Source organism: Taudactylus pleione, unplaced genomic scaffold, assembly GCF_031769625.1.
Source record: "Taudactylus pleione unplaced genomic scaffold, aTauple2 ptg000005l, whole genome shotgun sequence".
NCBI classification, from domain to species: domain Eukaryota; kingdom Metazoa; phylum Chordata; class Amphibia; order Anura; family Myobatrachidae; genus Taudactylus; species Taudactylus pleione.
Window position 1 is genome coordinate 14061842 of NW_028284408.1, and position 26924 is coordinate 14088765.

Here is a 26924-nt window from a genome sequence, read left to right on the forward strand (position 1 = left end):
GAAAAAAAAAAAAAAATTTCATTCCTCCCCACAGAAAAAATAAAATAACCAGTGGAGGAGGCTCACTGTCGTCTCTGTCCTGTCCCTCAATGACTGAGCACACAGTACAGAGCTGGAAGCAGTGTGCAGGTGGGCGTGCAACTAGAGATGTGCACCGACCGTCGTGTTTTGGTTTTGGATCTGGATCCCCCCCTGGTTTTGGATATGGATTGGTTTTGCTAAAACCTCACCTCCGTGTTTTGTTTTCGATCTGGATTTTTTCTTAAAAGAAAATAAAAAAAACAGCTAAAATCACATAAAATGGGCCTGTTTTTGTTCCTACAGTATAATTAACCTCAATAACATTTATTTCCAGTAATTTCCAATCAATTTTGACCACCTCACAATATTATTTGCTTCATCTAGTTAAGGCTAAAAGGTTGCATCCAGCTAGCTGGCTGACTAAGCTAAGGAACAGCAGTGGCACAGTGGGCGGCACTAACATGTGGCAGTTCAGTTTCTAATTTCCAACACGGATACAGGCCCTCATTCAGAGGCGGTCTCAAGAAGCGAGCGCTCGCTCTGAATGAGGATGGCCTCTTGTTTTTTTAAGTGTGACCTCCTGGTCGCTAGCTAAGCTGTGGGTTACCAACCACAGCTTTAGCGACTGACCAGGTTGATGGTCGCGATTGTCAAGACCATCACCACCATCGGGGCTTGCGACGAGACCCTAAGGTTGGGTCTCGGCAACCACAAGCCCCAGGGAGCTTCCTGCTCTGATCGAGCAGGAAGCTCCCCACTGACATCACTGCTGATGTCAGTGCGGCTGCCCACAAAATGGCAGGCATTCCTTAAGGAACGCCTCCGTTTGTGAAATCACCCCCCCGCCACGCTATATAAAACGGGGCGAGATGTCGATCAACATCGATAGCCGCCCCTTTTGTAGTGAGCTCCGGAGCGAGAGAAATTCTCTCTCGCTCTGGGGCTTGCGCACGCGCAGTGCGGCCGCTGCGCTTGCGCAGGGCCTAAACAACGACCCGGTTGCGAGCGCTCTGCACTTGCGACCGGGTCTGAATGAGGACCACAGTGTGATATACAGTGTGGGTTGGATACACCAATAGTGCACTTACTGTGACAGCAGTATCGGCAGAGCGGGGTTGTTGACGGTGTCCTCAGTACATGGAATGGCAGTGCTGTGGTGCTGGCAGTGTTCTCAATGAAGGGTACCGGCGGTGTTGGCAGAGCGGGGATGCCACCGGTGTCCTCATTGCAGGTTTGCTGACTGTGTCGGCAGTGCAGGGGTATTCTCAAGGCAGGGTGCCGACGGTGTGGGCAGAGCGGGGTGCCAGCGGTGTCCTCAGTGCAGGTTTGCTGACTGTGTCGGCAGTGCAGGGGTATTCTCAAGGCAGGGTGCCGACGGTGTGGGCAGAGCGGGGTGCCAGCGGTGTCCTCAGTGCAGGTTTGCTGACTGTGTCGGCAGTGCAGGAGTGTTCTCAATGCAAGGTGCCGGCAGAGCAGGGGTGCCAAAGGTGTCCTCAGTGCATGTGTGCTGACAGTGTTGGCAGTGCAGGGGTGCTGGTGGTGTCCTCAGTGTGGGAGTGTCGGCAGTGTGGGGGTCGCTGATGGTGTCCTCAATACGTTGGGCAGCAGTTCAGGAGTGTTGGAAGCGGTGGTGTCGGCAACGGGGGATGCTGCCACTGGGGGTGCCGGCGGTGTCGGCAGTGGGGGGTGCCGGCGGTGTTAGGTGGCGAGGGATGGCGGGCTAAATCTTCTTTTTCTCCTTTGTGCTGTTTTCAATGGACTTAAAACTGATTGGCTGAGAGCCGTGACAGATGGCTCTCTCAGCCAATCAGCGTTAAGTCTGCTCAAAACAAAACCTCACGACTCGACAGCGGGGTCGCGAGGCTTTGCCTCGGGTGAGGGATCTGTGGCAGGCAGGGAGAACCAAGCTTCGCTCGGATCGCCTCGGATCCCCGAAATTCGGGTGGGTTCGGATCTCTGAGATCCGAACCCGCTCATTTCTACGTGCAACGCGGCATCTGTGACCTATGTCACATTGCTGCATCTCCAAAGGTCATGGCCTGGGCCCGCCTAAGTGTGAACACAATACTGCATGGGCCAGCAGTACAAGTAAAGTCAGCTCTGACTGCACTAACCTCGCAATACACTTGACAATCGCTCGCGGCACAATAGTGTATTTAAAATGCAAAAAAGTAAAAATTCAGCCCATAAGACATGATGGGCATTTTAGTACTCCAACAACATACAGTATCGCATATAAGCTGCATGGATGTACTGTCTCAGGCGCAAAAGTTTGAAGTGTTAATAACTATGCATAATGTAGATAACTTAGTTACCAACACAAGCTTAGTAATTATTACCATGGGATCTCTGCAGCCCACAAAGCAACGCCTTTTCTAGATACTGACATGGGCTGCAGCGATATCCTGATATAGTTTTAAAATGTTATTCTTTTTTTTCCATATCAATTTAAAACTGACAATTTGATAAGCAGTAAGAAGAACAAATTAGTTTATGCCTAATTCAACAACTCAAGTAAATCAGTGACAGCTGTGCTAAGTAGCAATCAAGCAGAATTAAAAATATAATTGCACAATTTCTGCCTCCACAGTGAGTATTTTTGCATTACCCAAACTATAAAAAAGAACATACTGCGTCCTTACTATTACCAAGCCACAGTTATTCCAAACCTATGAAAAACAATCCTATAACCTCCTATCTAATATTAATGTAAGCAAATCGGAATTTTTGAACCTCAATATTCCTTCTAGCCCTTGTACTCTAAAAGCTAGCTACAATTTACACTGACAACTCTACTAAATTATATAAAGTTATATGGTGCCAATTTTCCTAGGTTCTTTAGGGGGAATTCAATTGTTTCTTTGGGTACCCAGTAGTGATGGGCGTCCAACGGAGCTATTCAATTGTTGCTCTGATTTGATGCGGGTGCCGCAGTTATCAGGCTTGCTGGGTCCAAATGCATTGGGTTTAGCCATGCAAAAAACAAAAAACACTTACAAAAAACTATTACAATTTTTTTCTGGACAGGGAGAATTAAAGTGAGGGTGCTCCAGCACAGTCACCTCGATGGTGGCCTGGGCATCCCCAATTTAGTGAAATATTAGCAGGCAATGCATTTAGACCAATGAGTCCTATGCCACCCCCCCACCCCCTATTTGTCGATCCTGGACCTCTTTAGAAACTGTTCTCTCTCTACTTCCTCTACTGTTTGTTATGGCTCCCACCCACGCTCCAACCAAAACCTTTCCCACAATCCGGTTTTATTTCTTTACATGGGATCACTGCACCTGAAATTAACTTTTCGCCCAGCCCCTTTTGACTCCCCTATGCAATAAACCTTCCTTTCCTACATCGTAATCATTCAATCACTCATTAATCGTACACAAATCGTGCACTATAATGTCGGAAAAGTCCAGCAATGCGCGCTCCCACTTGTCGTTTCCTACGTCAATCATTGCCTGAACATGCCGGTCAATCTGCCGATAACGCAGATGGGGCATGTTCAGGGATGAGAGAGGATTCCTGCACTGAACGACATATCGTTCAGTGTAGGCATTACAGGGGATCAGGAATGACTGACTATATGATTACGATGTCGTAATCGTACTGTCTTTCCATAGTCGGGTTGTGTTTGCGCACCTTTAGGTTTTAGGACAGGGTCTTCGTAGATCGATATACTGTAAGTACTGTAATTAACAGTTTAATTACATTGTAATTCATGGAAAGATGTTAATTTATGCAGAGGTTTTCCTGTAAATGCCATTATTGGTCCAAATGTTTACTTTACGAATGGGAATGTACTTATGATGAAAGAATAAAATCATGTAACCTACATGCTCCTGCTTTCATGCCATCTTTCCCGTCTCTCTTTGTCCTGTTGTCTCCTTTTTTCCTCTAGTTTCTCAGCCTATAAGAAGTACATAGAACATAGAAATATTTATTCCATGACATAGCTGTATATTACAATAGGACATGAGCAGTAGTAGTAGCAGTACAATGGATGGCCTCTCCCATGTGAGGGAGAACACAGATACACAATTACAAAGGAGAGTAGAGCTCAACTCCAAAGGGCCAAAAGTACCAATTTATCCAGGATCCCAGTCGGCATTCTGTAATATAAAATGGCATGGTGTATCCATCACACATGTGTGACTGCCCTTTCAGAGACCAAAGCATTTCAAAGTAGCACTTCCAGGTAGGGTGGCAAAGCCACTCTTGTGGCTCCTTGGTTTTTACACAATCAGACCAAAAATCGGGGCTATTTGACAATGCCGAGGGGAATGGGAGCAGGGTGATAAAATAGAAGTCACAATCTTGATGATATCATGGAGATTACAACTTCTGATTGGTCCTCCTGCTCCCACACTCCTTTGCAGCCATTTAGAAGTGGTGAACAGAAATAGCACCCTCAGTGATCTGGGAGGATAGCTGTGAAAATGGAGTAGATGCTTTTCTTTACATGAAATTGTATTTGTAGTTATCTACAGTGTATATGAGCACATTATGTGGCTAATCGATCCAGACAATTTACCCCATTTCACTGTCAGGAAGACATTTTTTTTGCAATGTGGTTCATAGGTGAAAATTTCAGTTTTGGGATTTATTGGAGCGAGGTAAAATAAGAATACTCCTATATTTTGGAAAACCAACCCTCTCACCAGAAAAAACAAACAAACAGAAACCCCTCACCACTATAAACAATAAATGTAAAATGTCTGTGACCAATCCAATCTAATACTGTTTTCCCCCACCTCTTGTGATTGGCAGGCAGTAAAAGCGAGTCCTGTTGGCGGAATGTCAGATGTGACCATTTTGTGGTGGTTGTTGATACTTAGATGGTTGAGCTGGCTGGTAACTTTTTAATGAGGATTTTCCCCTGTTGGTGTTTTTTTCAATTTGGACAAAGGTTTGGAGAAGTGTATATTTATTAAACTGTATATGTGTAATTGGGTATGTGTGGGGACTTTTACTTTTCAGTATAATGATGAGTGGACTCAAAGTCTCCCTGTTCCAGTAGAAACCAGTCCAGGCTGACTAGCGCCAAAAAACACAAAAGCTACCCCCCCCAGAACACTGCCATAAGCCAGTAAAAAAAGATTGCAGTCCATATACTGATAAAATGGAGAAGCTTATACCCCTTTTCCACTGGCTTAAAAATCCTGGGTTATTGCACATGAATGCACAACAACCCAGGACTTTTGTCAGTGAAAACAGCTCCACTTGGGTCCAGTCACCCAGGAATCCTTCCTGGGTACCTAGCAGGGTTTTACATGGGAAGGACCCAGGTGAGCTGCAGTGTAAATGAATAACCCTGGTAGTCTGACCTGGGTCCCGTTTACAGCACAGGAATAGCCGCATTCCAGCGCAAGGAGATGATATCATCTCCAAGCGCCAGTACTGTACCCGTGGATTGGTGCCGCAGTGGAAAAGGTCTCTGTTCCGGGTCTGACCTGGTTTGGAACTGTGTTCCAAATCCCAGGTCAGACCCGAGACTTTGGTGGTAAATTGGTATACAGGAAGTTACACATATTTGTAATTGTAAATATATGATGAGCCACTCACCACTTCACTGTGTTTTTGCTAAGGGTGGTCCCAACTCAGAACAAAGAGTCCCTAACTCATACTACTTTCCGGGAGGGAGCTGTTTGTCTGCTAACAGCGGGGAGCGTGTCCGAATATCTGTGACACGTTGGGGGCGGAGTCGGGGGTGGGGCCGCCCCGTTGCGTCATCGTGGCCCCACCCCCTCTTCACAATGCCAATATTTTCGGCACTGTGAATCAGGGGGCGGGGCCACGATGACGCGATTCAGCGCAAATCGCGTCACGGGCCCCTCCTCTGTAGGGATTTTCAGTGTATTCTGGGGGGAGGTCGGGAGGGTTTGGGGAATGTCAGGAGGCTTGCCTGCCTTTCCGGGTGGCCGGGAGCGGCAACCGAAAATCAGGAGGCTCCCGGCCAAATCGGGAAGGTAGGCAACCCTTTCCTAACTCCAATCTGTGTATCATTGTCTAAGAGGCATATATGGAATCAGTAGCTAGCTGGGAGTGCTGGTCCTTGTAGTGCCATGTAAACACTTGCTAACAGGTTATTACTGTCTAGAAAAAAGGAGGTGTGTGTTGAACCTCCATAATTCATACCTTTTGTCGCTGAATGTCTTTCTTTTGTTGTATCTTGGCTTCTTCCTCCTCTTTTAATTTCCTTTTGTATTCATCTCTCTGGTGCTGGATAGAAATATATTATTTAGTGCTTAACTGATAGATTGATTTCCAAATTCAATCATAGGGCAGAGATAGGCAACCTGTCATTATCTTGAACTTGTGGGTCTAGCAGTCTCAACCTCTGTCTGCTAGGGTTTGTGAGAGTCACAAGTTGCCATAGAGCTACCAAAAAATGACTAAGCATCAATATTCACCAGTTCTTTGTTGAATACTCCTCAAATATAGTTTCTAGTATGACATTAACTACTCAAGTCCTGGGTTCATCTGAGTTTCCAAGGGGAAAAGAGGCTCAGAAGCACGCTCTGCTCTCCAGTTGACGTTTGGGGTGACAGGTCCTTCGCCTTCCTAATCCTTGTTATTTCCACTTCAGCCGTATTAATTTAGCTGTGTTTCTTTCCTGATATCCTGACTCCTGGTATTCGCCATCACCCCTATCTAGCTGACTAGCTAGTGTGGTCTTTTGCTACATGCATTTCTGCTATTGACTCTATAAGCCTTCCTATTATAGTATGTCCACTTATGTTAGTTACTGCCCAGGTATGGAATCAGTATGATTTCCCGACAGCGGATGCCCGACAGGGGTGAAGATCCTGACTGCTAATTTAGGCAAGTAGCGCTAACCTAATTCCCTACCCTAACCCTCCTTTAGGGGTGCCTAACCCTAAACTCCCCCCTAAGTGCCTAAACCTAACCCCCCCCTTTCCCGCAGCCTAAACCTAAGTCTCTCGGGGGGGGGGTGCCTAACCCTAACCTGCCCTGGGGTTGCCTAATCACCCTTCCCCTAGCCTAACCCTAACCCTGCTGGGGGGCTGTCCGTGCCCGGTGCCCCGATTACCTTCGAACTGTATGCTGGGTGTCGGGCTCCCGGCATAGGTCTAATGACAGGCGTCGGGATTTCGAAGCCTGTCATTTGTACCTTGACAGGATTTGACAGTCGGGAAGCCGGTGGTCGGCATTGCGACCGTCGGCGACCTGACTGCATCCCCCCAGGTATTGCTTTCTAACTCATTGATCAATGATGCTGACAGTGATCATTACAGAAATTTCTCATGCTCCAGCCTACAGTCTCTTTTCTTTGTGATCAAGTATGTTAAGAAAATTTTGAACAAAGAATAAAAAGCCTTGCAGAAAAAGTAATGTTACAGTGTTAAACATAGACAATGTGACAATGCTAATAATCACCGCATTATTATTCTTGCTGTTCAGTGATTACATAATATATCACAGTAATGCACATATTTAATAAATGACTTGTTCATTAAAGAGAATAAAGCCTTTTCCTTGGCAAATCATTGTTTTGTGTCTTGTGTTTATAAATTTAATGTGTCAGATATACTGTTGTGTGTTAATGTGTCATAATTAGCAACATTTCACATTTATATTTCTTATTGAATTAGCTAATATTTATATACCAGTCATAAGATAAGGACAAGCTAACTTTCAATATGAATTTTGCATGATGTAATTCTCTCCAAGGTGATTTTTTTTAATTACATCTTTACAATACACGTCTCTGATGTGGGTTTTAGAATAATTTTCCTGCATAAAAGAAATTTACAGCAAACAGCTGTTCCTGATCTCCAGCAACAGTTCTAGTATTCAAATGGTTTCACTGCAGTCATTATTAATACTGTATGCCTGCATATATTATGCCTGTATATAATAATGACCAGTACAGCACCATACAACTTCTCTTCATCCTGTAAACTTAAATTATCCATACTGGAAGATTTCCAAACCATTTGTTTATAACAAGGCCGCCATGAGAAACGTTGAACAGTGTACAAAGGCTGTGCCTCTTTGGCAGGCTTTGGCCCTAGAACTTTATATCCCCCTCAGCTCTCTTGGTTTTTACCAAACTGCCCTAATAAACCTTTGTGTATAAAGACCACACAATTGTTTTTTCCAACAAAAATGTGACTAGAATCAAAATGCTCCACGACTAAAGATTTTACTTGTACCAAGATGGCTGCTGTTTGGTCTTCTACATATGCACTGAGCCATCTTGTCACTGTGTATGAGCGCCACAGTGGGACCTGGACGTGTTCCTCTTAGCTCCTGAGACCCTGCCAGAATATTCTGCATACTACCACATAGATATGGCGCATCCTGCCTATACCTGCTCCGCTACCTCCATACATCACTGGCTGGTGCTTTGTATGTCCCCGTTCAAGCTTCACTGTCTACAAGTAACTGTGAGTACAGCTGTACCAGTAACTACTACATTTCATATAAACCTGACACCTGGTTAAGCACCTGGACTGTTTGGTGTATCTGAAATTCCGTTAGTGTTGCTATGCCAAATAGTACACACATCATCAAAACAGTTTTTAATCAGCCTGCTTAGTACATCTAACCACTGGGCATGATGCAGAAACTGAGGTATTTTGTTAAATACAGATGTGTTCTCATACAACTAGCCTCAATACGCCACACAGCGTGACTTGCCAGGTGTGAGTGAGCCGCCAGGTCCTGTGCAACTCTGCTAGTATGGGGAGTCTTCATCGGGCATCTTTTTCTGCTGAAAATGCGTCGGACGCAACAGCAGACACTGCTGATTAATTTGATATGTGACCCCTGTATATCTGTGTGCACCTGAGTCTGTATATCAGCCACAACGGAACTTGGAATAAAAAAAAGTTGCGGCAGCAACATTGTACAGTAGCACTTTGTATACAGATTTAGAGACTCAGTCACACACAAATATAAAAGTGCCACTTAAATTAATCAGCACAGTCTGCTGGCCCATCCCAGTCAGCAAAAAAATGCAAAAAAGAAGCCTGGTGCTGGCAAAGCCTCACGAGACCTGGCGTGCCGAGAGGGACTTTTTAGCGAAACTGCAGCAAAGATGTGAAAAGACACATCTGTATAAGGGAGTTTTTGCAACATGAATGCATAGATGAAGCTAGTCTTTCTGTCAGAAATGCAGAACCTCCCCTCCTCCCCTTTAGCACGTAGTCACCCTTGGCTGCATGAATACAAATGGATGTCAACATTGTAAAAATCCATGTTTAGTCCCGCGCCTGCTGCATTTATTCTGTGGTACAGGCGTGTCTTCACTTTTAATTGGTACATGCAGGCTCCACTATCTCAAGACTCAAAGGTACTACTACACTATCTCACCCACCACAGAGTATTGCAGTGACTGTCATACTGTACTGAACAGTCCAGACCTCTTACAAGTGTAAATATATTAACATTTAATAGTCCTCCCATTTCTGCAAAGTCAGACATATAATTATTTATTAGCCCCTAGACAAGCCAGCATTACCCCAGCTTTACTTAAGTAGTCCCAATGGGGCTGCGTGCAAAATTCAGCGAATTTGGGCTCGGAGCGGGCCGCGAAGAGTGTGAGGTGCCGGTCCATTGCCGGTGTTTTAACACTGTTGCAACGGCAACTCGCACCCTTCGCATATAATAGGATTGTCCCCTTTAACTTTACACATTGAAGTAGCAATCAGCAGCTTCCAATAATTCTATACTGCTTTACTTAGTGATTGCAGCAATGGAAAGTGATGTAGACATATAGGGTTACTTTAAATAAATAGTTTACTATTGTGCCTGGTGCCAGCAGCCACAAGGGTTCTTATCTCCCTTGCTTCCTTCCTTCAGTGGCGTCACTAAGAGGGTGTGGGCCACAGCACTCGAGGGGGCGACACCAAATTAGCAGAGCTGCTCTGCTATTTTCTTGTCACACCCTCAGATTGTGTCACCATGCCCTGAGTGGAAGCTGGTAGGAAGGACACTGTTGGGGCTAGAAAGACAAGTGTCTGGGACTGTAGAGACACTTTGGGGAGTGGAGGGACACTGTGGGGGCTGGAGGGACACAGTGGGGTTAGAAAAACACTGGGCTGGAGAAACAGAAAGGGGTTGGAGAGACAGAAGGGTACTAGGGCTGGATAGAAAGAAGGGAGCCAGAGAGACACAGAGGATTGTGGCTGGAGAGACACAGGGGGTTGGAGAGACACAAGGGGGGATGAGGCTGAAAAGAACTGGGGGAAAGTGGCTAGCAATTATCCACAACTGGCCATATTAGGAAAAAGCTTGGGGACAGTAATGTTCATTCTAAAGAAAAGCTGGCTGGAGGGCTACTGTAGTAGCTAGTTGGAGGGACACTGTAGGAGCTGGCTGGAGGGATACTGTGGGAGCTGACTGGTAGAATACTGTGGGAGCTGACTGGTGGGATACTGTGGAAGTTGGTTGGAGGGACACTGTGGGAGCTGGCTGGAGTGACAGTATGGGGCTGGCCTGCGGGATACTGTGAGATCTGGTTGGCGGACACAGTGGGGCTGATGAGACAGAAGGTTTCTGGAGCTGGAGAGACATTGTGAGGGCTGGAGAGACAATATGGGGGTTCTTTGGCTGGAGAGACACTGTGGGAGCTGGCTGGCTGGAGAGACTGTGGGAGGGCAGGCCAGCTGGCTAGACACTCTTGGAGCTGGCTGGCTGGAGAGTGACTATGGGAGCTGGCTGGCTGGAGGGACACTGTGGGGGCTGGCTGGAGGGACTGAGGTGGCTGACGAGACACTGTAGGAGCTGGCTGGCTGGAGGAACACTGGTAGCTGACTGGAGGGATACTGTGGGTGCTGCTTGGCTGGAGGGACACTATGGGAGCTGGCTGGAGGGACACTGGGAGCTTGCTGGAGAGGCACTGTGGGAGCTGGCTGGAGGGACACTATGGGGGCTGGTTGGAGGGATACTGTGAGAGCTGGTTGTAGTAGACAGTGGGGCTGGAGAGACAGAAGGTGTCTGGTGCTTGAGAGACATTGTGAGGGCTGGAGAAACTGGTGGTTTTCTGGCTGGAGAGACACAATCGGTAGCTGGCTGGCTGGAGGGACACTGTGGGGCCTGGATGGAGAGACACTGTGGGGGGGGGCTGGCTGGGTAGACACTGTTGGAGCTGGCTGGCTGGAGAGCCACTATGGGAGCTGAATGGCTGGAGGGACACTGTGGGGGCTGGCTGGCTGGAGAGACACTGTAGAGCTTGCTGGCTGGAGAGACTCTGTAGAACTGGCTGGCTGGAGGAACACTGTGGTAGCTGGCTTAAGGGATACTGTGCTGGCTGGCTGGCTGGCTGGAGAGACACTGTAAGAGTTGGCTAGAGGGTGTTGGCAGGCTGGAGAGGCACTGTGGGAGCTGGCTAGAGGGACACTGGGAGCTTGCTGGAGGGACACTGTGGGAGCTGGCTGGAGGGATACTGTGGGAGCTGACTGGTAGGATACTGTGGAAGTTGTCTGGGGGGACACTGTGGGAGCTGGTTGAGGGATACTGTGGAAGCTGGTAGGAAGGACACTGTGGGGCTAGAAAGACAAGTGTCTGGGACTGGAGAGACACTTTGGGGAGTGGAGGGACACTGTGGGGGCTGGAGGGACACAGTGGGGTTGGAAAAACACTGGGCTGGAGAAACAGAAAGGGGTTGGAGAGACAGAAGGGTACTAGGGCTGGATAGAAAGAAGGGAGCCAGAGAGACACAGAGGATTGTGGCTGGAGAGACACAGGGGGCTGGAGAGACACAAGGGGGGATGAGGCTGAAATGAACTGGGGGAAAGTGGCTAGCAATTATCCACACCTGGCCATATTAGGAAAAGGCTTGGGGACAGTAATGTTCATTCTAAAGAAACATTACTAATACAAATAATACCAAATTAGCAAATACAGAATTGTTCAGGGAAGTTCACATTTTGCCCTGCACTAAAACTTCTGTTACTATATATTATCTGGTCGAAACTCTGATAAATGATGATGACATTGGTTATATTCCTTTGCAAACAGGTGTCATCCGGACCATGGGCCTGATTCATTACATATCACTATTGTGATCTGCGTGGCGATTACGCACGCAGTGTCACTGCAAAAACATGCTAATAATTGCAATCGCAAGGACGCCCACTTTACCTTACACACATCCATAATACTTTGCAAGTCTGCGAAACCATCAGTAACATCGAGTACCATCGGATTGCTAACCTATTCGCACGCAGTAAATGCCCAAGCTGCATATGACATCGCAGTGGCTAATTTATGCACGGCCCTGTAATGGCGTTCAAACGCACTAGCACGCCTGCCTTTCACCAACAATCCCCCATCACCAACCCCAAACGATCACTTCCTGTCAATCGCTCTGCGATGGGTCTTGGTAGTCAATGCGATCGCAGTCCCGATTGCAGTGAAGTGTTCTTGCACGTGCACTGCAATGCATTCGTAGAACGCAACAGTCGGCCAATTGCGTGTTATCGCAGTTGTGATCGGTAATGAACAGGCCCTATGTGATCTCCTACGTGAATAGTGAGTACTGACTTAAGTCACCATCTGCCCAGGGAGGAACAATTTCTTCTGAGGTTTCCCATTGCAGAGAAACAACTTATAGGTAAGGCAGACTCTCCTGCCAGGGACCAGGGGATGGAGGGCTACTAAAAAAATGTGTGTACCGGGCCCCATGATATCTGTTACCAGCCTGCCCCTTGCTGCGCTCCTGGCAGTTTATGTTTTTTTCTTATTACCAGAACATGCAATAAGCCACAGGTTCTCAAACTCAGTCCTCAGGACCCCAAACAGTGCATGTTTTGCAGGTCTCCTCACAGAATTACTAGTGAAGCTGTTAGCTGCACCTGTGGATCTTTTAAACTGTGTCAGTGACTAATGAATATACCTGTGCACCTGCTGGGTGACTTGCAAAAAGTGAACTGTGTGGGGTCCTGATGACCGAGTTTGAGAACCACTGCAATAAGCCAATTACCACAACAATGGGTTTTATGTAGAGATTAATAAATTTTGCATAAAAGCCACAGATGTATAATGTGAAAAAAGAAGCAGTTTGCGCAACTTGCAAAGCTGGACCAATGCTAAAGATGCAGTAAACAATTTGCACACAATATAGTACATTAATGAAGTGTCATATATAAATCAGTCTGTCTGTGTCTGGACAGCGGTCCGATTCAGCAAGGATCGCTATTCTGCTAATACGCACGCAACGCAGTTGCTAATATCAGTGGTGGCATGTAAATGTTTGCGTTCGCATTGCGATCGCAGCCTAACATAAGGACGCCCACTTCCTCTTACTCACATCAGTATACTTTGGCAACATAGCGAAATAACTGGTAACAACGGATCCATACAGACAGTTAAGGCAGGTCAGACCTCACTCAGGAATTGCTTCTACGCACAGTATGAGGCCGGAGGCTGCGTATAGTATCACAGTGCATAATTTCTGTACGACCCTGCAACGCCGTCCCAAAGCACTGGCATGCCTGCATACGCCCGACCACCCGTCATCACCCACAAACGGCACTCTCTGTAAATCACTCTTAGATGGGTCTGTGTAGCCTCTGTGATCCCGCAGTCCCGATCGCAGTGGCCAGTTTGCGCACTAGCACTGCGATGCATACACAGTACGCAACAATTGGCTGATTGCGCGCATATATGCAACTGTGATCCTTGCTGAATAAGGCCCAGTGTCTTTAGTAAATACTAAAGTCGCATTCACTTTGTAAATTACACATGCACATACAAAATAAAAGTACTAATTCAGGGCCTGATTCAGAGCCGCTCGTAAGCGGCCGCTCGTTCGCTCCGAGCGATGTTCGCACATCTGTGCATGCGTATGGGTCGTAATGCGCATGCGCCAACCAGTCAGTGTGGTCGGAAAATGTGTGTTCGCAAAATTGCGAGTGCCTGCTAATTTGAGTGACAGGATGAGGCGTTTGTGGGTGGTAACAGGGGAAAGTGCTTGAAAGAGGGGAGTGGAGATCCGAACGCAGGCGTGCCAAATGGTCAAAACGGGTGTTTTAAGGGTGTGCATAATTAACAAAGCAGCGCCATCGACCACGTCACTTGGTTGTCTCTCTGTTCGCATGATTGCGGTAGGAAAATGCTACCACAAGCACTGCGAGCAGTTCAGACGTCTTTCGATGTACTCGATTAATCTAATAAATACCGGAGATGACGTGTGATGCGAGCGGCCAGGGGGCGTCTTTTCAAAATAGCGAGCGCATGTTTCGTTCGCTCGCTCAGACATAGAGGCATCAACAGACCGCAAAGAGCGAGCGCTCAATTTAAATAGCCGGCCCCTTTTTCTGAACGAGCGAGCGCAAATAGCGTCCGGCTCTGAATCAGGCCCTCAGTTCAAATAAATACAATCATCTGTTGTCTTCCCCTTTAAAAAAATCAAAGCTTCTGAATGCAAATTACATTTAATTAACAGTCAGTAACACACAAATAATTTATTTAGCATTAAGCACTCAGCCAATCAGAAGTGACTACCAACTGTCATCATCATTAGTGGGTATTTTACACCATGTCTCGAGGAAGCAAGGTACCTGCAAGGTATACACCTCCTGAGAGGAGCATAAGCATTTTTTTGTGGTTTTGCTAAGCCTCATTTGCGTAAACAGTAAACACACGCTCACTGTAATTGGCTTATATGCCAATTCGCTTGTATGCTCTCTCCCTCCCCCATTTAGCATCTCTTAAGTGTAATGAGTGGTAAAATGTCTGAATTTGCATATGGAGAGAGGCAGGGGTGTATCTATAATGGGGGCAGGGTGTGCGGGGCACAAGGGACCCTGGGTCCAGGGGGGCTCCGCACCACACACCCTGCACACATACTATTACTTACCTCTCCGGAGTCCAACGTCGGTGCGGGGGTCTGGCGCTGTAAAAACGACTGGAAGATGGCCGCCGCGGCCATTTTCCCGTCATTTGTGCATGCGCAGTACAGGGAAAATGGCCGCCGCGGCCATTTTCCCTGTGACCTGCGTATACTCTATAGACTCTGGGCGCACTCTAGTGCCCAGAGTTTATATCTCCGGCGCTGGCCGCACACAGTTCAGTGCGCTACCGGCCGCCGGACAGAGAAGAGGGGGCCTGTGTCGGAGACTGCACATGGGCCCCCTCCTCTCTAGAAACGCCCCTGGAGAGAGGCATATATTTTTTGTGGGCACACGTAGTGGGGACATATTAACGGGGTGGGGGGAAGCGACAATGGAGGTCATCCCGGGGCCCTCACACATAAGGGGTCCCCACACCCATCTTGGTTTAAGGTGGGCCAGAACGGGAGATGGAACCAGTTCCGCCTCCTCCGGCCCACCTAACCCTTGCGCCGCAGAGAGGCTTCAATTGCCGGCCGCCCGCTGAGATTTTGTTACCAGTGGACGCCCGGCTCCTTCCCCTGCTCCCGCAGTGTACTATGGTGATGTCTCTCCCATAGTTCCGAGGAGCGGCCAGCCAGACGGACGCCGGGCTTAAGGTAATTATTGTCTTTTCTTTTCACTACAGGGGGAATTGCTACAGGGGGCATTACTACAGGGAGCACTACTACAGGGGCACTACTATTGGGGGCACTTCTTCTGGGGGCATTACTGCTGGGGCACTACTAGAAGGGGCACTACTACTGGGGGCACTACTACTGGGGGCACTACTTCTGGGGGCATTGCTACAGGGGGCACTGCTACAATGGGCATTGCAACAGGGGCACTACTACTACTGGGGGCAGTACTGCTGGGGCACTAATACAGGGGGCATTACTATTGGGGGCACTACTACTGGGGGCACTAAAACAAGGAGCATTACTATTGGGGTCACTACTACAGGGGGCATTACTACTGGGCATTTCTACAGGGGGCATTACAAAAGGGGGCATTACAACAGGGGACATCACTACTGGAGCATTTCTATTAGGGGCACTACCACAGGGGGCATTACTACTGGGGGCATTGCATAAGGGACACTACTGCTGTGGGCATTGTATTAGGGGCACTACTACTGTGGGCATTATGTGTATTAGTGGCACTACTACTGTGGGCATTGTGTAAAAGGGGCACTGCTGTGTGTCATAACATGAATAAAGGACACTACACCTTTAGCACTCACAAATGGGGTTATGTCCTCCTTTCAGTATTTAACAAACAGTGTTGAGCTTAAGTTATCGCTGATTGTCAATGTACCGCTTACGAGCGATACGGTCCCCATTGCGCATACCCCCATTTCGTCCATATTTAATAGAGGCTCCCACATGTTTGTTGCCCAGGGGCCCTGACAGACCTTTTTCGGCCCTGCAAAAAGAAGCCACTTACGTCCAACTCTACATCAGCCCCAGAATGTGTTCTTCATTGGTCAATAGCACTGCATGGGGTCTCATGTGATGTGATGGCTGGAGGGCTATCGTGTTTCTGACCAAATTCACCACAAATATGGTCATTTTTCAAACAATCAGATCTAAAAATATTTTATGAAAGTACGTCAAATGCAACATACATATCATTTAATGCATTGGAATAGGCGAAAAAGATTCGCCTATGAAAGCTGTCGAAAAAAAGTGCAACATTGGGGTTTTGGGGTGCAAACTTGCAGGAACCACCCTGCACACTTGGGACTGCCCCCAAAGGTAAACTGTGTCAAAAAAAGTAAAAAAAGAAGCTACTGTATAGAGCCCAAAAAAGTTGGGGGACAAACTTAAAAACCAGTGAAATAGACTCCAGTCCTGAAATAGACTCCAAGTATGCCCCATGTGTTTTTAAAATTGCAGGTGGATTTTTAAAGTTTTTTAAAACTTAACTTTAGCACAGTGGTTCCCAAACTGTGCGCCGTGGCACCCTGGGGTGCCTTGGGACACTTACAGGGGTGCCTCAGGTTGGTGGTCCAGCACCAAATACAATTATTTATGGTAAATGTAATGTAAATATGTGGGCAAACAGAAGCGCAAACCTATCCACCACCCACAAAACTGAGCCTAAGGATGACAGGTAAGCACAATTTACTTAATTTTACTACTTCACTACATTTTTTTCTGAATTTCATAATAACAAACTTTTGGCTTAGGGGTACTGTGAAAACATTGCTGATACTCTAGGGTGCCACGGCTCAAAAAAGTTTGTGAACCACTGCTTTAGCAACTTCAAAATATGCTAACATCCACTTTCATGTACCCCAAATTTTCTGGGACTACTTATTTTCTGCAAAAAAAACAGCAAAATGCTATTCTTCACCACTTCTACAAAGACGCTAATTAGCAGCTATTGAGATCATTTAAGTACCCCAAATACTTTCAGCAGGCCTATTTGGGGGTATCTATAGTGATCCCCAATGTCAGTGCATCTTTTGGGGGGTGTCAGGCTGATTTCCCCAAATCTGACAGGACTTTTCGCTGGTTTCAAATTCACCAGGTTTCGTTTTAGCTGATTTGGAATTGAATTTGGGGCTATGCGGGGACGAGCGCAATACTTTTCCGCATGGAACACAAGCGATGTTGGCGAAAAGTCCGGCATGCGAAAAGTACGGGACTTTTCGCGGCTAATGGAATATGCCCCTAACTGGAAAATGAGCCCTATTTTGTTAAGGATATACCAAATAAACACATTATCTCATCAGCTATCTATAAGGTGTTAAGCTGTTTGCATTCATTTTGAGTTTATTAAACTAGTTGCTGTGTCTTATATTTCCCTACATTTACCTATTGACAGTATTAAGCACTATCTGTGATATAAGCTAGCACCGAAGAGTGTAGAGGGTATATTTACTAAAGTGAGAGTTTTTAGAAGTGCATATGTTGCTAATAGCAACCAATCAGATTCTAGCTATTATATTCTAGAAAGTGCTAATTAAATATTAAATAGAATCGATTTGGTTGCTATGGGCAACATCTCCACTTCTAAAAACTCTAGGCACATGTATAAGCAGCCAAATTAGGCAGATATGGACCTACAGCAACAGGCTTTTATAGAGTGCATAACAGTTCAACAAATTAATGCATTGTATGCCAACCCCAATCAAATAACATATTTCCATCAGATGGTAATTAGTACTTCCTTTCATATTAGACACACACTGACAGCAACCAAAAAAAGACAAAATCATCCGTTTCATACATGAAAGTATTGTAAGTCTATGTAACGATCATAAAAAAGTAATAACCAGAAACAAACCATTTTTTGGTATTTGGACTGAGCCTGCATCTGTTGTTGTTGCAATCTTACGTCTGACTCTGCCGTCCTTCCTCCTACAATGAAAAGATTACAGTAGACAGATTAAGCAAACAAACTACATAAAAAAATAGTCACTCAGAGTCTCAAACAATACATTTCAAAATACAATGGCGATTTAAAGCTGCATTACTACCTAGGGAGGAAGTGCAGGAGCTCGGGAGCTTGCTCTGTGCAGCTGATTTTTACTTGGCTCCATACAGTATGTCACATCCGCAACTTGAAAAAAGTGAATCACTCTAGGTGGTATTGCAGTTGTGAGCCGAGAAAGAAAAGGCACACATGGAGTGTAGCTGCACTGCCATGGGCTAATCCATACAGAAATATGTAAAAGCAGAATGCAACTTTTCAGGTTAAAGTTTATATATGCTTACAGTATATTGGACAAGTCTAAGCAAATGGTGATTCAGTGATTTCTGAAGGATACCACAAATATGAAACTTAGGTTATACTAAGCTACCACAAAGATCAATTAATGCTGGGCACACTCATGATGAGCTTGCTGCTTGGCCCAGGTGATGCTATCAATACTTAATTTGGTCACACACATTGGACAACATCATCTGGTTGAACAGCTAAATATCTTCCATTGCCAATGGATCCTGTTTGTGCAGTCAGAAGATAAGTGCACATACTGGATAAGGTGATTTCTACAGAAGCAGCCCCTTATTTAAAAAGAAAAAAAATATTAAATGTGTAACAATCCTGGTTATCTTTACATTCATTCTATAATGATTTTAAAAAAGTCAGATGATGTGAGCACAGTATAGGGAAAAAATGCAATCTTTCATTTATTTAACCCTCTGACTTCACTCACCCAGCTTTATTGGAGTGAGGTTTACTGGTCCGGGCCTCCTAGCTTCCTTCATGCGCTCATATTCCTCTAGTTCTTTACTGGATACTGGAGGATAACAACAACATGTTAAAGCTTTGGGGTTTGCTAATTGTTTAAACAATATCTTTTTTGAAGGTTTCAAGTTTACAACTAGAAATAAGATATCAATGAATGTAAGAGGCTACATCAATTCTTATTTTACTCTAATTTCATAAGAAAGTATTACTTACAACTTTCTGATCACAGCAAGAGATGTACATATATATCTGTGTGTATATATAGCACAGCAGTATGAACGGCACTCGTAGGACTCAATGAGATTGAGTCCATTGAGTGCCGTTCATGCTACTGTGCTGTGCGTTTACCTGGTAACGGGCACCTTGGCATAAGCTATAATTTGGGGAGTGCCGGTTATTAAGACTATTTATATATCTATATAAATATATATATATATATATATATATATATATATATATATATATCCTGTGCAGTAACTCAATGTGTTAATGCATACAGAAATGGTAAAGAGGTTCAGTTATTGTTCAGAAAATGGGAAAATAATGTGATCTTGGCAATGGCCTTTTAATAATTGTTGGTGATAGACCTGGTGGTTTTAGTATCTCAAAAACTGTTGATCTGTAGAGTTTACAGAGAAAGGTGCACAAAGGTGCGCAAAATAAAAAAACATCCAGTGAGCGACAGTTCTGCAGGCGAAAACATCTTGTTAATGAGAAAAGCCAGAGGATAATGGCCAAACTGGTTCAAACTGACAGGAAGGTGGCAGCAGGGCTGTAACTAGGGGTATGCAACCGTTATCGCTGCACAGAGCGCAGGGCTCTATGTGTGGCACTGATGCTGCCCCACGGCCCTTACTTGTGGCTAGCAGGGTGCCTGGAATGGCACCCTGCAGCCAGTATCACTGATGCAGTGCTGCCCAGAGCATCCTTTGGTCGCCTTGAGCATGCCATGCACCTTGCTGCCTGTAAATACAGCTCCTTGGAGTGTCCTGAGGGCGAGCAGTGCTGTACTTCCCGTACTGGTAGCCCCGTCCCCTCTGCACGATGTCAAGAAATTATGTGCTCAGGGGGTGGGGGTGGCACAGGATGTTAAAAAAGTGATATGCAGAAGAGCATCTCTGAAGAGAGAGCACATCAAACCTTATTGTGGATGGGCTACAGCAGCAGAAAACCACCCTGGGTTCCACTTCTGTCAGCTAAGAACAGGAAACTGAGGCACATGCTCAACAAAACAGGACTGAAGATTGAAAAAACGCTGCTTGATCTGACGAATCATGATTTCTGCTGCGGTAAGGTCAGAATTTGGCATAAATTATATCAATCCATGCCTTGCGTCAATGGCTCAGGCTGCTAGTGGTGGTAGTATTGTAGGAAATGTTTTCTTGGCACACATTAAACTCCTTAATAGCATTGTTTATATGCCACAGTCTACATGAATATTGTTGCTGATCATGTGCATCCCTTTATGACCAAAGTCTACCCATCTTCATATAGCTACTTCCAGCATAATAACCCCATGTCACAAAGCATATGTCACCTCAAGCTGGTTCCACTAACAACCTTCAGTGTGGTCCAATGGTCTCCACAGTCACTAGATATCAATCTAATAGAAGAACTTTGGGATGTGGTGGAAAAGGACTGAGTGATGCAATAATGACAACATGGACCGGAATCTCTAAGGAATGTATCAGGTACCTTGTTGAATCCATGCCAGAATGAATTCAACCTGATTTGGGTCAAACGGGAAGTCCTACCTGGTACTAGTCAGGTGTACCTAATAAAGTAGCCACTGAGTGTATATATATATATATATATATATGTATATATATATACACTCAAAAGGGCTGATTGAAAAGTAATGAGACCGCTTATGTTTTTCTGTCCCACAGGGGGACGTGGCAATGCTATGCTGGTTATTGTGAAGCTCATACATCGATGTGTCTGACTCTGCGGTTGGACTGCCTTAGTCTTCTTTGTTTGGTCACAGCGAGTTGAAGATCTTCATATGTTTCGTCATGGCGGATGAGGAAGACGTGTTTGTGAGATTACGTCAGAGATGTGTTAAGCTTGGAAAAAGCGAAAATGAAACTCATGAAATGTTACGGCAAGCATACGGTGGAGAAACACTGTTACAGATGTCAATATTGTCTAAGCTGCAAAGATGTTGCAAAATGACAGAAGATTAACTTTATGCAAACTTCACTTGGCATCTCATTCGAACGGGACAAAGGAACTGAAAATGCATCTCACAGAAGAGGATACTCGATTTCCAGACATCGATTGTGACGTGTGACGATCAGGGATCCAAAGGAGAAACTAGTATATGGAAACATGCAAATTTGTAAAAAAAAATTCCGGTGTGATTGGCATGTAAACTCATGCTTCTGATGTTCTTTGATGTGCATGGTATGATCCTACAGCAATGGGTTCCCTGTGGACAGACAATTAATGGTGACTACTATGCAAATGTCTTGAAAACCTATTTGCGTGGAGCCATGAGGAAGAAAAGGCCACATTTGCTGAATAAACAGTGTTTTTTGCTCCAAGACAATGCCCAACTACATGTTGCTACTGTTGCATTGGCAGCACTGACTGAAATTAATGGGACAGCACAAGAACACCCTCCATATAGCCCGGACTTAGCGCCCTGTGATTTCTGGGCATTCCAGACCTCTCCCCCTCTCTCCACACTCGTCTCTCTGCTATCTCTTCCTGGATGTCACAGCGATTCTTAAACTTAATGTGTCTAATACTGAGCTATCATTTTCCCACTCTCCAACATAACCTCACTTCCCACCATTTCTTTATCAATTGATGGCACAACTATCTCCTCTAGCCCCAAAGTGCGCTGTCTTGGAGTTATCCTGGATTCCTTCCTCTCCTTCAAACCACATATCCAGAATCTCTTGCAGTCCTGTCATTTCCATCTTAAAATATTTCAAAGATTAGACCCTTTCTCACCCAGGATTCCACTAAAACCCTCATCCACTCACTGGTCAGATTGGACTACTGTAACCTCATCCTATCTGGCCTCACCAACTCCATTCTCTCTCCTCTCCAGTCTGTCTTCAATGCTGCTGCTCGGCTCATCTTCCTCTCCAAGTGCTCTACATCTGCCTCCCCTCTCCTACAAGCCCTCCACTGGCTCCCCTTTCCTTTCAGAACTCAATTCAAGGTTCTCACACTCACTTACAAAGCCCTCACCCATTCCTCTCCCATTTACATCTCTGACCTCATCTCCCTTCACTCTCCTGTCTGCCCTCTTCGTTCAACAAATGCACGCCACCTCTCATGCCAATTGATTACTTCCTCCCACTCCCGCCTCCAAGATTTTGCCCACGCTGCTCCCCACCTTTGGAACTCTCTCCCTCTTCCCATCAGACTCTCCACCTCTCTACAATCCTTCAAACGGGCTCTCAAGACCCACTATTTCAGCAAAGCCTTCCAGCTCTCATCTTAACTTGTTGCTACATGCTCCTTCCTCCCTGTCTACTCCACCTGTTTGTTTGCCCCTCCCCTTTTGAATGTAAGCTCTTACGAGCAGGGCCCTCTACCCTCTTGTGTTTCTCCTTACTTTACTTTCATCTACTTCTTACTCCCCACTAGGGCACCTAACACTTGGTTGCTTTGAGCTGTTGCTTATATGGGTGTTATGGTCGCTAATGTAGCAATGTATATTATCCTTGTACTCGTCCTGTATTGTGTTGTACTGTAAGTCACTGGTCAACCTACATGTTTATGTACATTGTAAGGTGCTGCAGAACACTTGTGGTGCCATATAAATAAATTCTAATAATAATAATAATAATAATAATAATAATAATAATAATAATAATAATAATTCCCAACTCTGAAAGAAGTTCTCAACAGATGATGAAGTGAAAAATGCCACAGATGCAACACTAAAAGTGATGTCACAAAACAGTCTACTGCATGTCTTTGAATTGTTGTTGAAACACTGCAGAAAATGTATTGAATGTGAAGGAGGCTACTTTGAAAAAGAAAAATGTTCAGATCCTATGGAGTCATCTGATTCTGAATAAAAAAATCAGTCTCATTACCTTTCAATCAGTGTGTGTGTGTGTGTGTGTGTGTGTGTGTGTATACATATACATACAGGTTGAGTCTCCCTTATCCAAAATGCTTGGGACCAGGGGTATTTTGGATAACGGAATATTCCGTATTTTGGAATATTTGCATACCATAATTAAATATCTTGGGAATGGGATCCATATATTCACACAGAATGCCTTTATGTGTTATATACACCTTATACACACAGCCTGCAGGTAATTTTATACAATATTTTCAATAATTTTGTGGCTCAAGCAAGGTTTGTGTACAGAAAGGGGATTTATTTATGTTTCATATACACCTTATACACACAGCCTGAAGGTAATTTTATACATTATTTTTAATAATTTGTGCCTTAAACAAAGTTTGTGTACATTGAAAATCAAAGGTTTCACTATCTCAGTCATGCCAAAATAATTCCGTATTTCAGAATATTCCGTATTTCGGAATATTTGGATATGGGAGACTCAACCTGTGTATATATATATATATCATACTTACCTACTTTTAATATCTTACAGCAGGACACTTCGAGGGTGTTCCTATGTCATTAGGCCCCGCCCCATCACATCAAACTGCGGCGAATCGTGGGACCATGATGAGAACGATGCATTTCTGCTTCCCTTAGCCCCGCCCCCTACATACAGAGCCACGATTCCCGGTAATTATCTCCCCATCATACCCATTTCACTAGGAAGTGGGTGGGATGTGGGATATCCAAATACTCTTCCAAGGTTTTGAGGGACTACCTGAAAATTCGGGAGCCGCCAGCAATAGCCATGATAGTAGGTAAGTATGACATATACATATATATACTGAATACACAATGACCAGAAGTGCTGCATTCTGAGGGTATAAAGGCCCAAAAGTGTACTGTGCAAAGTGTGCGAAGATAAAGCACTGAAACATTGAGCTTACTCTTTTTTCAGCATTTATTTGCTGCTGTTCATTGCTGTAGAGTGATGCTAAAGGTCAATATTAATCCATTTCAAGTTCTAAATACAGCTGTTAAACAAATACACTTCTTAGCATTTATAGCAAAAACAAACGTAAAACAGACAATTCGAGGAGTATCTGGCAAAGTAACTTTCAACATGTAATGTACTTAAATTTAATTTCCTCAGATATACACAAATGAGGACGTATCTGTTTGGCAGGCCCCAGCTTACACATTAGAAGTCACTAATTTGCAGCGATGTGCCTGCAGATTCCCAGGCAGTACGAGATCTTACATAATAATAATAAACAGTTGAAAAAAAGCAATTTTGTGCGTTTGTCTCATTTCAATGCATGTAAGATCTGGATACTGTCACTAGAGTAATACAGTCATAAGGCATCAAAGAGAACAGCTTGACCGTGCGACTTTGGAAGATGCAAATTTGTTCCTAATTGCCTGTTTTTTACTGAAATGTCACTTTAATGAACAACTCCCTAAAATGTTCTCTATAGGGAGCTGTTGAGCTTATTTTCAAGTCCATGAATTATTCAAAGTACAGTTATGTGTGAGCATTGGGTAAAGAAACCATTCGCACAAAAGCCTGTAGTTTGCAGTACAAAATGTAAACATTGCAGTTGTTAAAGTTATGATATTGAAACATATATATATGAAGAATGTATTAATGGCACATGCCTAGGTCAGATTAAAAAGTTTGCCCATTAAATGAACAACTTAAAATGCCCTCCTTCAACCTACATGAAATGTATCGCTTCATTTCCCTTGTTTCATTCTGAGCTTTACATGGCTTCAGAGCGACATGTTGATCTGGCATATAACACGTCTGTCTGTATCCCATATATAGGCTATGGCTATGTCATAAACAACAGTGCTTGATGACATGTCTGACAAGCACTAAGACTAGGCAGAATTAATTGTTTGTTAAAAAGCAATCAAGGTCCAGAATTACTGTGTGCCGACCCAGCTTGTTTTATTACATCATACTGTTTGTGACCATTATCCTCTAACTTTTCATTCTGTCCTGCCTTCCTCCAATATTTATTTGGATTCTGGTTTTGAACCTGAGTTAGAAAATGTGGATGGAGCACTTGTCTAAGTAACCACACATGTATTAAAAACATATATAATTTAATATCACTGTTGCATACTACATGTGATACATAATAACTATATAGCAAAAATAAAATACATTGCAATGATCTGTTCAAGCTCTAAATAAGATTGATTCCCAAATCCCTTTCCATAAGAAAATATGATGGATCAAATCAGCATATTAAATTATATATGTTTTTAATACATGTGTGGTTACTCAGACAAGTACTCCATCCAGATTTTCTAGATGTTTCCTTTTAGCAGGTAGCAGATCCTGAAAATCGGGTGCCGCTCCCAACCTCCCGGGAAGGCAGGCAAGTCTCCCGTCTGCCGCCGACCCCTCCTGTCCCACTGCAATTGCTTGTAAAACCCCGGCAGCGAAGGGGATCGGTGACGCGATTCGCGTCATTTTGGCACTGCCCCCTGCATCACACTGCCTGTAATATCGGCAGTGTGTAGCGGGGGCGGGGCCAAAATGACGCGCTCGCATGGCCCCGCCCGCAAAACGTGTCATCTGGCCGGCCCCGACCCTGTTTGCTGGCCACGCGCCCCCAGTAATGCCGATCTGGCAGCTCCCTCCCGGAAGGGGCAGCCAGATAGTCGGCAAGTATGGTGTAGCTTTGTAGGGATAAATTGTGTAAAAGTATCTGTGACAGTGTCCTTCCTCCACCAGACCCTCTACATGCGGTTGCGGTTAATGGTTGCAGTATGGTGCCTAAACAGCAGTAATGAAAGTAGGGTGGCCGGTACAACGTACCATTAAGAAATTGGTAACTTGTAAGGCGTGCCTGCCCCTATCACCTTACCACTATCATTAGCTGAGCCACCAAGCGAGTCACAGTGTTCGGCGATGAGTGACAGGGGTTGTCAATAAACGGGAATGTGTAGAGCGGATATGCCCTGTGACGTGTGGCCACACTCCTTGTGATTTGTGACCATGCCCATTTTTGCTTATAAAAATTTTTATTTGCACCACTGCTAAGTAGTACAGAAGTAGTTATCTGTACATTCACATTATGGTCTAGTAGAGTCTGCGAGGGCCCATTAGTGTTATGGTGCCTCCAGTCCTATAACCTGCCAAATTCTTCAGACTGTCCTAGGACGGGAAGTATCAAAGCGTAAAATGAGGTTTACCGTAATACATATGGCTTTTACCTGTTTCACCTACTCTTGCTTTATCTCTGACGAGCAGAGCAGAGCTGAGAAACGGCGCCTGTGATCAGCATTGTGGGTCTAATTAGACCAATAAAATATTCAAAGTAAAAAAAAACCCTGCATCCATGGACCGGTGATCAGTGATCTGATGAGCTCCTCTTTGACTCCGGTCAGCTGATCGCCCGGCTCCTGCTCTGTGACTCCGGCATCTGATGATGTTCCGTAAATTTGCATCTCAGTTTACAGCACACATCAGCTGACCGGTGTCACAGAGCAGAAGCCCGACGATCAGCTGACTGGAGTCAAAGAGGAGCTCATCGTATCACTGATCATCGAGGTAAATGCAAGCGGAGGGGTTGGGATTAGCGGTAGCAGGGCATGAGCAGGCACAGTCTCAGGGCAGTGGCGTAAGTTCATCCCAGTCGCCCGGAGGCAAGTTAGAGTTGTGTGCCCCACCCTGAGAAAAGGGAAAATAAATAAGGTGCATAAATATCTATCTATATAAATATGCGTTCATGCGAATAGCGGCAATAAGAAAATATTATCGGGACTAGGACCCAATAGTTAATAAATATACCACTTTG

General features: G+C 45.0%; 1 protein-coding gene across 3 annotated transcripts in view; it reads right to left on the reverse strand.

Annotated features, from left to right (window-relative positions):
* Positions 1 to 26924, reverse strand: part of EPSTI1 (epithelial stromal interaction 1) — a 124318-nt gene that overhangs the window by 82428 nt on the left and 14966 nt on the right. For all 3 annotated transcript variants that reach the window (XR_015878944.1, XM_088476455.1, XM_088476531.1), the window contains exons 3-6: positions 19030 to 19113; positions 18156 to 18229; positions 6157 to 6240; positions 3855 to 3928 (exon numbers count right to left, since the gene is read on the reverse strand). Coding sequence is in view for 2 of the 3 variants with exons in the window: in XM_088476455.1 (XP_088332581.1) it covers positions 3855 to 3928; positions 6157 to 6240; positions 18156 to 18229; positions 19030 to 19113 (316 nt within the window). In the remaining variant the exon portion in view is untranslated. The remainder of the gene's footprint in view (positions 1 to 3854; positions 3929 to 6156; positions 6241 to 18155; positions 18230 to 19029; positions 19114 to 26924) is intronic.